General features: G+C 34.6%; 1 protein-coding gene across 3 annotated transcripts in view; it reads left to right on the forward strand.

The window, feature by feature from the left end:
- The window catches only part of CFAP206 (cilia and flagella associated protein 206), a 31,566-nt gene extending 18,426 nt beyond the window's left edge, over positions 1-13,140 (forward strand). For 2 of the 3 annotated variants that reach the window (XM_019661709.1, XM_019661710.1), the window contains 5 exons: positions 69-267; positions 1,394-1,534; positions 4,938-5,131; positions 9,643-9,783; positions 12,731-13,140. In XM_019661709.1, coding sequence (XP_019517254.1) covers positions 69-267; positions 1,394-1,534; positions 4,938-5,131; positions 9,643-9,783; positions 12,731-12,961 — 906 coding nt within the window. In that variant the 3' untranslated portion in view covers positions 12,962-13,140. Of the gene's footprint in view, positions 1-68; positions 268-1,393; positions 1,535-4,937; positions 5,132-5,763; positions 5,921-9,642; positions 9,784-12,730 lie in introns of those variants that run through there. The other variant, XM_019661711.1, reaches the window with a different exon arrangement.
- Positions 13,141-13,990: the final 850 nt, after the last annotated feature.

Here is a 13,990-nt window from a genome sequence, read left to right on the forward strand (position 1 = left end):
TCAAGACTACAGTGATTTATAATTTTATTAATCAGTTATATTTTGAACATTCTTTTTCTCTTCCTCAGCCCATCTTCATTGCTCTTTCCAATCTGTGGACTAGCTTTCAGGATGAAACTGTTTTGGTCAGTGTCCTCAGTAATTTAACTGCTCACCTGGAGCAATTTCTGGGTGCTCATGAACTACTGTTTCCTGAGAAAGTAATGCAAGATCTTCTAAATGAAGTGACTGTGAAAACTGATGTGTATAGAATAAAAGAACACATGGGTAATCAAAATCATCCATTATTTCCTCTTCCTCTTAAAATTACCTGTAGAATAAAGTCACTCTTTTGATTTAAAATTTTCATATTATATCTTTTTGATAAAGTAGTAAACTTCTTTTTTGATTGTAAGATAGTGTTCATTATTGAAAATGTGGAAAACAAAAAATATAAACTGAACGTCTTACTGTCCAGAAATAGCCATTCCTAATGTTCTGGTTAACGAGGATCATCTGTTCTTACATGTTTCTATTGTAGTCTTAGTGATTTTTATTATTGACTTATAGTAGAAACGGATATTAATCCTTGCTATATTTGTTACAAATAAAGCTCCATTTCTTTGGACTTCCATTTCAACCTCAGATTCAGGTTGAAATTTATAAATCAATAAATTTTATCCTTGCAAAATTAATTGAGCTTATTTTAGACCCTTTAAGAGATGCACTGATTTTTGAAAGGCTGTCTTTATCTATAAACTTCTTTTTATTTTTACGTCAAAACTTTGTATTCACTAGAACACTATTTATCAAGATACTGTTCAAATGAGTTGGGAGACCCAGTGTTCTTCTGAAAGAACTTAATTTACACTTGTCACATGTCATAACTGTTCAAGGCTTTCAGGCATATCAGGAAAAAAGAGGGAAGGTTTATTTTCTCCAATGCATACATTTGCTTTTAGTGGTAGCCACAAGATCATTTGTGGTGTCTGCTGTTTGGGTATTGAGCCAAACACAGAAGTGTAATAGGATTGTGAAAGGTAGAACCTCGGAGATCAATGTTTTTATTTGTGTAAAAAAAATTAGTCAGTTTGCTTATCAAATGTAAGTAGGTAAGCAAACCAACACCAGGAGTAATTTTTAAAAGTATAAAAAACAAAAATTGTACACCTTGTTATCAAAATTAAGTTACTAAGAGATATTCCTTTTCTTTCTGCTTAGAACATTCTTAACTGTTTCAAGAAGCAATAGTCCTCTTAAAAGCATTTTGCCACCTAGTATATAAAACTACACCACCTTGAATGAAGTTGATCTATCTCTGTTAGTCACATAGCAGCTAGTCACTTCTCATTTCCTTGGGTTGTTGACTTGTCTCACTGAATAAAGTTTTTCTTGTCCTCCTCTTTCATTTTAGAAGATAGAGTACATCTGGTGGATTTCAGAAAACAAGAATGGCTTTTCCCAGAAACAACAGCAAATTTTGATAAATTGTTAATCCAGTATCGGGGATTTTGTGCTTACACGTTTGCTACAACAGATGGTCTTCTTCTTCCAGGTATATCATTGGAAATAATATTGCTCCCCCTCCCCCAATGTTTCTTTAAATGAAGTGCTGTCAGTGTCACTTATTTACTTTTTAAAACTTTATGAGATCTGACGGTGAACTAGAAAAGGAGCTACAAAGATGATCCAGACAAAGTGTTCATCTTTGAAGTGCTCACAGTATAATCTGGTAGACTGACATAAACAGGAAATTATAATACAAATGGTCAGTTATGGAATTTGTATATAATGAAATATGGATGCTACGGTATCATAAATGGGGGCTGACTCATATGCCCAGTGAAGGATTCTAGAAATATTACATGACATTACTAAAATATATCATCTTTCTGGGCCAGCCGAGTGGCTCAGTTGGTTAAGAGCTCGCTCAAAGGTTTGAGCTCTGAGCAACAGCAGTTCGAGTCCGGCCCGAGCTGAGCTGCTGCTGAGCTGCCAACAGGTGGCAGGATGGCTCAGCTAAAAAAAAAAATAAATAAAAAAACCCCATATATATATATGTATATATATAAAATCTTTCAAAGTAATTACTTGAAAGAACAGCACTAATTTGACTGATATGTTTATTTAAAAATATTGTCACTTTATGGTTATATTCCACTAACATATTAATAGATCAGGATTTCTGTATAAGGCAGATAACATTAAGGAAATGGCTAATTTCTCATCAAGTAAAATTTCTCTTCATATTATTAGAGCTTCTCCAAAACAAATAGTAAATCAGAAATTTGTGACAACATGGAGGGATCTTGAGATTATCATGCTAAGCAAAATAAGTCAGGCAGAAAAATTCAAGAACCATATGACTTCACTCATATGTGGGATATAAAACTGAAAGCAACAAACAAACCAACAAGCAAACATCATAGGCACAGACAACAGTTTAGTGTTACCAGAGGGTAAGGGGGGAAAGGGGGTGGTAAAAGAGGGTAAAGGGGGTCAAATATATGGTGATGGAAGGAGAGCTGACTCTGGGTGGTGAACACATAATACAGTATATAGATAATATAGAATTGTATACTTGAAACCCATATGTCACCGCAGTAAATTTAATACAAATTTAAAAAAAAGAAAGAAATTGAGATGAAATAAGCTATTATCTAAAAAGTCCTGTTTGTTTGGGCCGGCCGAGTGGCGCGATGGTTAAGAACTCGCTTGGGACGCCAGAGGGCCCCGGTTCGGAGCCCACATGTGAGGGCCAGTGACACTGCCCTCTGCAGCTAAGATGCTGAACAACAGCTCAACCTGGAGCTGGCCTGCCATGAGTCGCCGGCGACGGCGTAGGCTGCAGCCCCTGTGGCAGTGGGTTGCCATGGGCTACCGTATGTAGCCAGCAGCCAGCGTGAGCGGCCAGCAGCCGCAGTGAGCGGCCGTCCAGAAGCCGGCGACTGATCTGCCTTGCCAGAGAAGAGCGCAATGATGGTGCCAACTTGGGCCAGTGAAGCAACATCCTCCACAACTAGATTGAAGAACAAGACGACAGCAACTTGTCTGTTCCCCTTCCCCCAATAAAAAAAAATAATAATAAATAAATAAATAAAAAGTCCTGTTTGAATTGGAAATAACAAGAAGTTGGCTTAGGGCTAGAATGAAAACAGTTTGACAAGATTGTTTCTTATTTACCTTACACCATTAATCTCCTCTTGCTTTTCTTCTTTTTATTTCTTTTCTTTATTTCTTTAGTTATATTTCACTGTTGGGTATTACTTTTTTCACTACAAAGAATTATTGGGATTGTGTATATACATACAAATGGACTAATTTTTTATGGTATTGGATTTTTTCATAATGAGAGTAACAAAAGGTTTACCATGGGGAACTGAGAAAATAATATTCTGAGGCCCCTGTAAGAGTCATTGATACTGGGGAGAAAACAAACAAGAGCCATGAAGAAGTAAAAAGCAATGGAATGTAGATCGTTTCTTTCTTCCCCTCCCCTCCCCTTCCCTTCCCTTCCCTTCCTTTTGTTTCTTTCTTCCCTCCCTCTCTCCCTCCCTCCCTCCTTCACAAATAAGAATGGAAGGGAGTCTTGAGAGACACAAATACAGAGAAACATGGATGTGTGGTGATGACAGAGGTAGCATCATGTGTCTGAAAAAGCTATGGGCTAGGATTCAGGAGATCCTGGTTTCTAGTCTCAATTGTAGCAAATCTCATGCCTGCTGTGGACCTCATTTTCCAGTCAGGAAAAGGAGAGGGTCAACTTGGTTCATTCCATCTTCCACCTACTCTGATTCTAAGAAATAGGGAGAACTAGAAAAGTAGAGGGGCTTGTGGGGCTTGGGTTTCAGAACCCTCTCTGAGAAAGCTAGTCCTGACTACTTTATTTCTGTTTACTACATTCTTTTTACTTACTACATTATTTTCTGGGCAGCAGCAACTTGCACCACCTCATAGGAATCATGTAGTACTTCGCTTCTTCCATTCAGGACTGCAGAGCACGTGGTTTAAATCCTAAGGTGATACTGCGGCTTCCTAGCCATGGTCCTTTTCAGATGACTTCACTGGCTATTGCTTACCACTCTTTACTTGCTCATTATTCCAGTCCCGCTGGCCTTCTAGCTATTATTGAACATTTCAAACCTATTTTCACCTCAGAGCCTTTGCATCTCCTGTTCCCTCTACTTGGAAAGCTCTATCCCCTAGCTAGCTACATATCTTGTCCTTCATTTTATTCAGTTTTCCCTGATTACCCAATTTACAATATCAACATCATCCTTCTTCCTTTTACTGTGTGTTTAAACTGTTTTATGTATTTTTCTGTAGCACTGATCACTCTCTGGCCTATGATTTGGTGAGAGCAGGGACTTTGTTTTCTTCTGTATCCTCAGTGCCAAGAACACGGTCAATATTTGTTGAATAAATGAAACAACAAATAAGTAAGACTGTATTACTGTTTTCTATATAATTCCCATAAACTATGTGGATATTTAATAATCTATATTCTATATAGTATATTTTCACAGTGCGAAATACTTTCTGACATGCAAACTTACATTTTAGAAAAGGTGTCCCATTTTTGTAGTTCTTACAGAATTATTTTTAAAACAATGCTTACATAGTAGTTAATTTAGTTTAAGGAGATTTGAAAAACCTGCCAGATGACTAAGTGGCTTCTCATAAGAGATTTTTAAACATCTTATATCTGGTTAGTGAAATATTTTTATATGAAATCATGCTTTAAAATAAAAATATATAAAATTAGTTAATATGAATTTCACATAAAATATAATTTAACAAAATATATAATTTAACACTGCTAATTGTTACATTTTAGCAAAATAAAAACAAAAGTAATGTTAAAAATGAAGTATATAGGAAATGGTTCTATGGGTGTATTACAAACACAGAATCACTTAATAGTTATACCTCATTTAATTCTTGTTCTTAATTTTCAGGAAATCCAGCAATCGGAATTTTGAAACATAAAGAAAAGTATTACACTTTCAGTACCAGAAGTGCTGCATATTCATTTGCAGAAAACCCCGAAAATTATATTGATTTAATTAGAGAAAAGGCCAAAAAAAACGCAGAGTTAATTCAGCTACTGGAACTTCATCAACATTTCGAAACCCTCATTCCATATTCTCAGGTAGGGCTGGTCAGTGTTTTAAGAATTTATGACATTTAAAAGTATATTTCATTAAAAAGTTGTATTTTGTTGTACATTGGTTCCCAAGTCCAGACAGAGACAGGGTCAGGTGAGGACCTTTCCAGGTTATCTGAAAGGGATTCACACCTGAAGATGGAAACTAAGGAAATCCACCAAGAATAGTGAAAACAAGATAAAGTGTCAAATTGATGAATTAGACTTGGAAAATATGAAAAAGACTACAATTAGATAAATAATTGAAACTATAGTATTTTCTTATCTAAAATTGAAGGAGTTCAGTGCAGATAACATAGGTGATAACTTAAAGTTGTAAACTAATTTAACAGGTTTAAATCGCAAGTCTGAAAGGCCACAAAATGCATCTGAAGGTGTGTTTCTTTGTATGTCGATGCCTGTCAATTCATTCAATAGCTACTTACTGAGCCACTTACTGTGTGCCAGGCACTGTTCTTGGCACAGGGCATTTAGCAATGAACAAAACATATACAAATTCCTGCCTTTGTGGGGCCCACATTGTACTGCTCATTTTCTTCCTCTTGGTTTCTCATTTTTATTGTCCACCTTTTAATTATTCTTTCTGTCTCCTCTCTCTCTCTCTCTCTCTCATTCAGTTCCTCTCTTTTAAGGACACTAAAATAAAAAATAAAAAAACCCCTGAAATACATGGTTTAGAATGTTTTTTGATATTTTTATCAACATTTGACTATGAAGCGAATGGGTTTGGGTACAGCTAGCTGACTGTGTCGGCAGGGACCCAAGCAGTGACTGGTAAGTATGGACAAAGTGGTTGGGGAGTGGGACAGCTGTGGCAGGTAAAACCTGGACAGTTCAGTTGGTGCTCTTGTCTGACAAACTGCTACCAGCCTATTGATGTGACACTCCTTTTGGATGAGGCAATTTTCCAGAGTGCTCTAGGTTCCTTCAGTGGTGGAGAGAGAGTGATATATTTAGTATCTTGCATGTGGCCAAATGGTAGGCCTATAATTTTTGGCTCAACTGAGAGGTTCCTCTCAAAATTTTGGACCAATTTAACTCCAGTCTATGAGGCTTGTTGCTTACCAATAATCCTGCTAGCACTTGCTGTTATCTGGGTTTATAATTTTTGCCAATGTGATGAATTTAAAATGGTATCTCATTATTATTTTATTGTACTTTTTCTGATAGTGAAGTTCAGCATATCTTCTTACATCTATAACTCACTCAGATTTCCCATTCCATACGACTATTCATAACTTTTGCCAGTGTTTTCTTTTCTGTTTTCTGTCTTTAACTTGTTGATTGGCAGGAATTCCTTGTCTATTGTATTTATTCTCTATCAGTTATAAAATGTCCAAATGTCTTTGCCCAGTCTGCTACCTCTTAGCTTTGTCAGTTGAGTCCTTCATTGAAGACTCACCTTTAATTTTAATGTAGTCATAACTATTAATTTTTCTCTTTAAACATTGTGCTTTTTGAAGTTTTGTTTTAGAAATCCTTCATTGTCTTCGGTTATCCATTTACATTTTCTCCTGTTTTAATTTATTATTCACATTTAGGTCTTTAGTCCATTTAGAGATAATAAAAAATTCTAATTTTATTTTTCTTCATGTAGTGAGCCAGCTTTCCTAACATCATTTACTAATAATGTATAGTTTTCCCACTAAATACAATTCCATTTCCATTGTATTAACAGTTAACAATTTGCATACCAAATGGGCTTGTTTCTAGGTTCTTGATTCTGTTCCACTGGCCTATTTGTCTATCTCTATGCTGAGACCATACTGTTTTAATTACTATTGCTCTATAATATATTTTATTATCTGATAGGTCAAACCCTTCACTTCGCCTTTTATTTTTTCAAAATTGTCTTAGACATGCATGGATCTTTATATATCCATGTAAATTTCTTAATGAGTTCAACAACTTTCCCTTATAATCTTCCTGGATTTTAACTGAAATTACATGAAAATAATAAAATAATTTGTGGGGGAATTTATGTGTTTATTAGATTAGGTTGTCCTACCCATAGAAAGTACCATTTACGTAGTTGTTTTTTTTTAACCATCAGTAGTTTCACTAATTATGCCTTATTAAACTTAATGGTTTCATTTATATTTTATACTCTACCTACTTCTAAAACATAAGTGAGATCATTTTTTTGGAAAAACACTTATATATCAATTCTGATAAAATACAACAAAAAGGCTAAAAAGAAAACAACACTACATTGGGGAAATATGTCACACTCATTTTAAATAAATAACTTTTAATTGTAAGAGGGTGCCAAAAAAATGTATACGCATTTTAAGAAAGAAAAACTGTATAAAAATTGTAATACTCAATATATGCTGATAACAAAAGATGAATACAAGTCACGTTTGACTTCTGCAATTACAAGAGGTGCTCAAAGTGTTCCCATCAACGTCCAGACACTTCTGATTACGGCGAACTACTGCTTGAGTTACTGATTGAACTACTGATTGACCAAAGTGTCCACTTGTATACATTTTTTGGCACCCCTGGTATTTATATAAATCAAAGGATATATGATATGCATCACTGTATAAAAACAATGAAAAACAAACACCTGTGTATCCATCACTTATAACAAATATCTCAGAGCCACCTATGCACTCCTTTCTAATCTCATTCTTTTCTCTTCTGCTCATTAAATACTTTATGAATTTGGTGTTATTCATTCCCTGTCTTTTTAGTTTTTGCCATTCATGTATGTATTCCTAAATATATCTGTGAAATGACTATGTCTTTCTTCCAATTTTCTATTGGTAATACGTTGTTTTCTTAGTGATTTGTAGGAGGTGTTTTTTAAAATACATTTTTGATACTAATTCTTTGTTAGATACATGTTGTGCAGATATATTCTCCCAGTGTGTTGCTTATTTTTTATGTCTGTGGTGTCTTTTGATAAACAAAAGTTTTTCATTTTAATATGTAATTTATCTTTCTTTTTTCTTTATGTCTTGAGCTTTTATGTCTTGTTTAAGAAATCCTCATGTATCCTGAGATCATAAAAATATTCTTCTAAATTGCTTTTTTAAAATACAAATTTGCTTTTCACACTAGTCTTTAATCACTTGGATTTGATTTTTGTGTTGGGTGTGAGGTAAAGATCCAATTTTAATTTTTTTCCATTTGAATAGTGAATTGTCCCAGGCTGTATGTTCAATATTCTCTCCTTTCCCCACTGTATCTTATAAACACAGGCTTATTTTTTAGGCTCTCTATTCTGTTCAATTATTTAATTGTTTAAAAATTCCTGTGCCTATATCTTTTTATAAGTTTATAGCAAGTCTTAATATCTGGTAAAGTTCTCCCACCCTTTTTTCTCTAAAGAATCTTGACTATACTTGATTCTTGATTTTTCATATAAATTTGAGAATTATACTGTCAAGTTCTATAGAAAAACTTGAAAGAATTATGAATTTGCATGTCTACAGACAAGAAATATTTGGCCTTGCTATCATTTATTTATAATTTACAGAGTCGTAAGATAGCTCAAAGACACTGCAAGGCTAGAATCAGATAACCAGTAGTTGTGCTGTTTGTAGACAATGCATAGTTTTCCATTAAAGAACAATTTTTTCCTTACATAGCTAGTCTTGTTTTCCCTTTCTTTCTATTTAATTCTCAGCTGTTCTTCAGTAACCTTCAGTACCCTTGGAAGTGGGTTTTCTCTCTCCATATTTTAATGCTATAGTTCTTATTTACTTGCCATTTACTTGTATAGTATTGTTAATTATCTTTTCAGCATTTTTTTTTATCTACCTAACTGTATCATAAGATCATTTTGAAGGTAAAAATTATATCTTATGTTACATGGTAGGCACTCACATCTGTTGCTTGACTTGGGGAAAAAATGTTAATCCTTCTCCCTTCTTTTTACTATGACTAAGCTCCTTAAACGTCTGTCATCCCCTCAGCAACTTCATACCCAGCATAATCATATCTTGTTTAGTGTGGAATTACTGAATACTTAGTATTTGAGTGAGCTTCTGGGTATGCCAGCAGAAAATCAATATATTCATTAAAAGAAAAAATAACAAAAAATCTTCTTGGATAATAATCTGGCTATGTATGCCTAGTTTGAGTTTAAGATGTATTCTGAAGATGTTCTGATACTTTAAACAAACATGATTTATACCTAATATTTAATAGCTATTCTAAACTTCTGTCCATTTCCAACAAGGTATTCACTTACGCTACCAATTGTGAAAGTTGGAGACGTAATGAGTGATGTTGGGTTTTCCCCTTCCAAAATCCACCTCCTACATTAAATTCACAAAATCAGGCACAAAGCCACAATGCCCAGGAAAATAAATTACATTTAGCTTGCTAATTATGAGCTTATTTTTTCTGCTCGTATTACAAGTATATCCCATGTTTAAAAATTTTTATCTTTCTAATCTTTTGTCAGTTTTAGCTAATACTTTAGTTAATAAATAATGCTTATTTTTTTTACAAATATTAATTACAAAACTCCATTTCCTTAGATGAAAGATGTTGATAAACATATAAAACCAATTACAAAGAGTGAAACTGGCACACAGACGGATACACACATATTGCAACCAACAATTGTGAGATCATATGAGTGGAATGAATGGGAATTAAGAAGAAAAGCTATAAAATTGGTTGGTAACAATATTTTCTAAAATTACTTATAGGTTGGGAAATTTTAATATGTTTTTACTCATAGAGTTGATAAGTTAAATTATTTTTATAAAATAACTGTACAGAGTTCTTTGCTAACATAAAAATAATAAGCATAATTTATAATTTGCCAGCTTTACATTGTAAGATTGTCTTCTAATTTTAAGCATATATTGAAATTCAGAAGCATGGGACAATGCTCAAATTATACCAGCCGGTAACTAGAACACTGATAGTTGTTATCTCTTATCTCTATCTTTCTCTATATCTCATCTCTCTATTAATCTATCTAATCATTTTAATTTATTATGCTAATCTATGAATAATGCTAGTATTTAAAGCATTCCCAACTGCCTCTAATCATTTGAAGTATACCCTTTTCTTTTTGGGACTTTTGTTGAGGAACAGAATTTTACCTCTGTTATATCACAGATATTGTCCCCCCTCATTGTCAACATGTCCTCTCCAGACACTGGGCTCTCTAGTCCTTCTGATTCTCAGTCTTCTTAATCACAGTAGGTGCCTACCCTTTAAACTTGTCTTTGAAACGCTCATCCCTATTCACTTAGTGGAATTTCACCCACCTACCATATTTATAGTATCTTGTCATTTTAAACAATTATTTATAGTATTAAGGAAACACTTTTTATAACTGTAGCTTTTTCTTAGTATATTTTATCCATGTCTTTAACTGAAATAAGGTGTGGAAATAAATGAAGACTACCGGAATGAGAACAGAGGCTATTTATTCAGAGCTTGCTATAGTTAAAGGAGTCAGACATCATCGCTTCCCTTTGCCAGAGACTCAAGGGCAGGGAGAGGAGTGGGAAAACTGTATATGAAAACAGGGAGGGCTTCAGGTATTCTCAGATTGGAGGTTGTTGAAATGGGAAACTGGAGGCAGGCATCTTATGTGATTGGTTTGGTGAGCGTATTTGGCTCTCCCTGGTTGGTCCTGAGTTACAGGGTGGGTGGGCACCCAAATAGGGAAGCCGGCCAAGACCTGACTGCTCTGGGCCATGACTGCTACAGACACAGAGGTTGTGGTTTGGCTTCCTGGACTGGTTGCTGCAGAGATTGTGGTCAGAGTTCTATTGTTACATAAGGTCTCTAGCCTTTGTTTGTATATTGAGTCTCTCACAGGCTTTTCACTCGCCACATCATTTCCCTTGCCACCCTCTGATGGCAGCTTTTTACAAAGTCCCTTGATTTCCTGGAATGAGGATGGTTCAGCTTTCTGGTATACCTTCCGGATCGTTGTTCCATTAGCATTCCTATCAGTTATTCTCCTGCAGTTCTTGAAGCTCCCATCCCCCACATTCTTTTCTATTATCTGCCAAACTCACTTGAACTCATCAGATATATACTGGCTAACATATATATTCCACTACCTTGTTCTTCAGGAGCTAAGTCTATCAAGTAGCGTTGATACGCTAAAAATATTTAAGTACCTCTTGCTAAATGGTATAGCAGAAGTGAAATAAAAATTCTACTAAATTGACTTAGGTGACATTTAAGTTGGTTTTGAGATAGAAATAGGCAAAGGAGAAGAGGGGAGTGATGGTTGGATAGGCGATGAGAGTAGAGGTGACAGCACAGGTCTGGACTGGAAATGTTAAGAGAATGGAGTATTTAGTGGGGCTGAATTTCATTCTGACTGAACCCTCTCTTCTCATTCCTCAACCTCCACTTCATTCTGATTTCCATCTTAGACCTTATTATCCCCTAGAATTACATGATGTTGAATGCCAGCTCCCCAGATATCACCAACACAACCTGGTGATAAAACAAAGCTGAGTATATTGGCTCAAAGCCGTGAGGGAAACCATCATATCAGCAGAGCTTAGGCAGTGTCTCAGAGGAGGAACAGCAAGGTCAGAATTTATTGAGCATTTAAAGTTTGGTTGAAGGCAGGTATTTCAATGCCAGGGGTAGGTCGGGGGATGGGATGGGGGTTTGAATTGGATTGGGTAAAGATCATGAAAAGCAGTCCAGCATTGATGGGAATAGCAAGGTAATTTTTGAGGCAAGGGATGCAAAGAATCCTAGGGCTTAATCTGTGTGTTAATGCTTACCACTGAAGAACTGATGCATCTTTCAGGATGTTCTGTAATGAACAATCAAGTTATTTGCTTTCACAAGAGCCTCTTGGAATAGTAAAATTATGCTAACAAAGACGGTGGAATAGTAAAGTTATATTAATGTAGACAATAAACTGTGTGGGGGGAGGTAGTTTTGCTTCTCAATCACTTGCAGTATCTCAGATTCTGAAATGTTTCCTCTAATTCCAAGTCTTTCCTTCTTAATTCACATGCTCTAATTCCTTCTGAGTTTTTTTCCCTGGACTTCACCATAACCTCAGTAGCTCCTATTCTTTGTATAAGCTCCTCCTTGGTTTTCATCCTGAGTAATCTGTTTAACTTCATGTTTACTAGTAATCCATAAAAAGAGCAAGCAAAGTGTAGAATAACATAAAATATATTCTGAAAACATCAGAGCTTTTTATATTAAGTCTTGGGTGAAGCCTATTTAAATAAGATAATGGAAATCTTAAATTTTTGTCTTTACAAAAATAAACCAAGAATGGTGGAAAAAATCCAAGTTGTGTGAATCTCAAAGCATAGTAAAGAAGGTATTAGAAGATTATATTAAATAATTGAACTCAATGTAAATTTGAACCTGTATGTTATTTCTTTGGGTCCATTTTCATTATTTATTTTCTTACTTCTTGGCAAAGGATATTTATTTTCTGTTATATTCTAGATTTTATAATATTCTAATGTTTTGTAGAAAAATCCTATGTTGCAAAACTAATTTCTTTGAGAATTGAGAAAAAATAGGTAATATTAACTGGTACTTGGTAATATTTTATATTATTTGTTCTTTATAGAAATGTTAATTTTTTGTGTGTATTCTCTTTCTACCTAGGCCAATTTGCGTCAGAAAGTTACTCACTCTGTACAAACTGATCTTAGTCACATGAGAAGAGAAAATTGTTCACAAGTGTACCCTTCAAAGGACACTAGCACACAATCTATGAGGGAAGGCAGCACCAGAGTGCCCAGGCCCCAGATCTACATAGCTGGCCTCCGAGGGGGCCAGGCTAAAACTTCCTATGGTGTCAGGGTGAACTTAACAAGAGCTGTTGATGAAACCTAGTTAGCGGCCATATTTTTAAAGTAGATATCACCAAATTATGAACAATGGCAAATATTTAAAAGTATTTTTGCATCCATGAAATGTAGCTAATTTTGTGGTGCTGTCACATTCATTGGTTAAGTGAATTTTTTTGGATTCCCGTATTCACTGTCAAACTGCTACAAAAAATTAAAAATTGTTTTCTGTGACACATTTTTCATTCTATTAAAATTGAAAAGTTAAACTGTGTCCATTCATCTTTTATTTGTTAGAAAAAGTTTGGCAGCATTAAGACTGAAATTATGATGTCACTTAGATATTAATGTAAGATTATTATGACTGTGATAGTTTATTTCTAAAACCATATTTAGTGGTAAACATTAAAAATTTAAAACCTAGACAATAGTTTCAGCTTCATTAGCTATTATTGTTAACATAGATTAAATTGATAATATAGCAGTCCCCCTTAGCCGTGGTTTCGCTTTCCACCCTTTCAGTAACTCACAGTCAACTGTGTTCCAAAAATATTGAAAGGAAAATTCCAGAAAAAAACAATTCATAAATATTAAATTACATGCCATTTTGAGTAGCATGATGAAGTCTTGTGCCATCCTGCTCTGTCCTGCTCAGGACGTGAATCATCATCCCTTTGTCCGGCGTATTTACACTGTACATATAGTACAATGAGATATTTTGAGAGAGAGAGAGACCACATTCACTTAACTTTTATTATAGTACAGAGGGTGCCAAAAAAATGTATACACATTTTAAGAAAGGAGAAAAACTATTAATATTGTAATACTCAATTTATACCAATAACAAAAGATGAATACAAGTCACTTTTGATTTCTGCAATTACAAGAGGTGCTCAAAGTGGTTCCCATCAGTGTTCAGACACTTCTGATTAAGGAGAACTATTGCTTGAGTAACATTGAACAAGTGTCCATTTGTATACATTTTTTTGGCACCCCCGGTATATTGTTATAATTATTTCATTATTATTGTTTTTAAGCTCTTACTGTGCCCAATTTATAAATTAAACTTTATCAT

This window comes from Hipposideros armiger, unplaced genomic scaffold (assembly GCF_001890085.2).
Source record: "Hipposideros armiger isolate ML-2016 unplaced genomic scaffold, ASM189008v1 scaffold_358, whole genome shotgun sequence".
Lineage (NCBI taxonomy): Eukaryota > Metazoa > Chordata > Mammalia > Chiroptera > Hipposideridae > Hipposideros > Hipposideros armiger.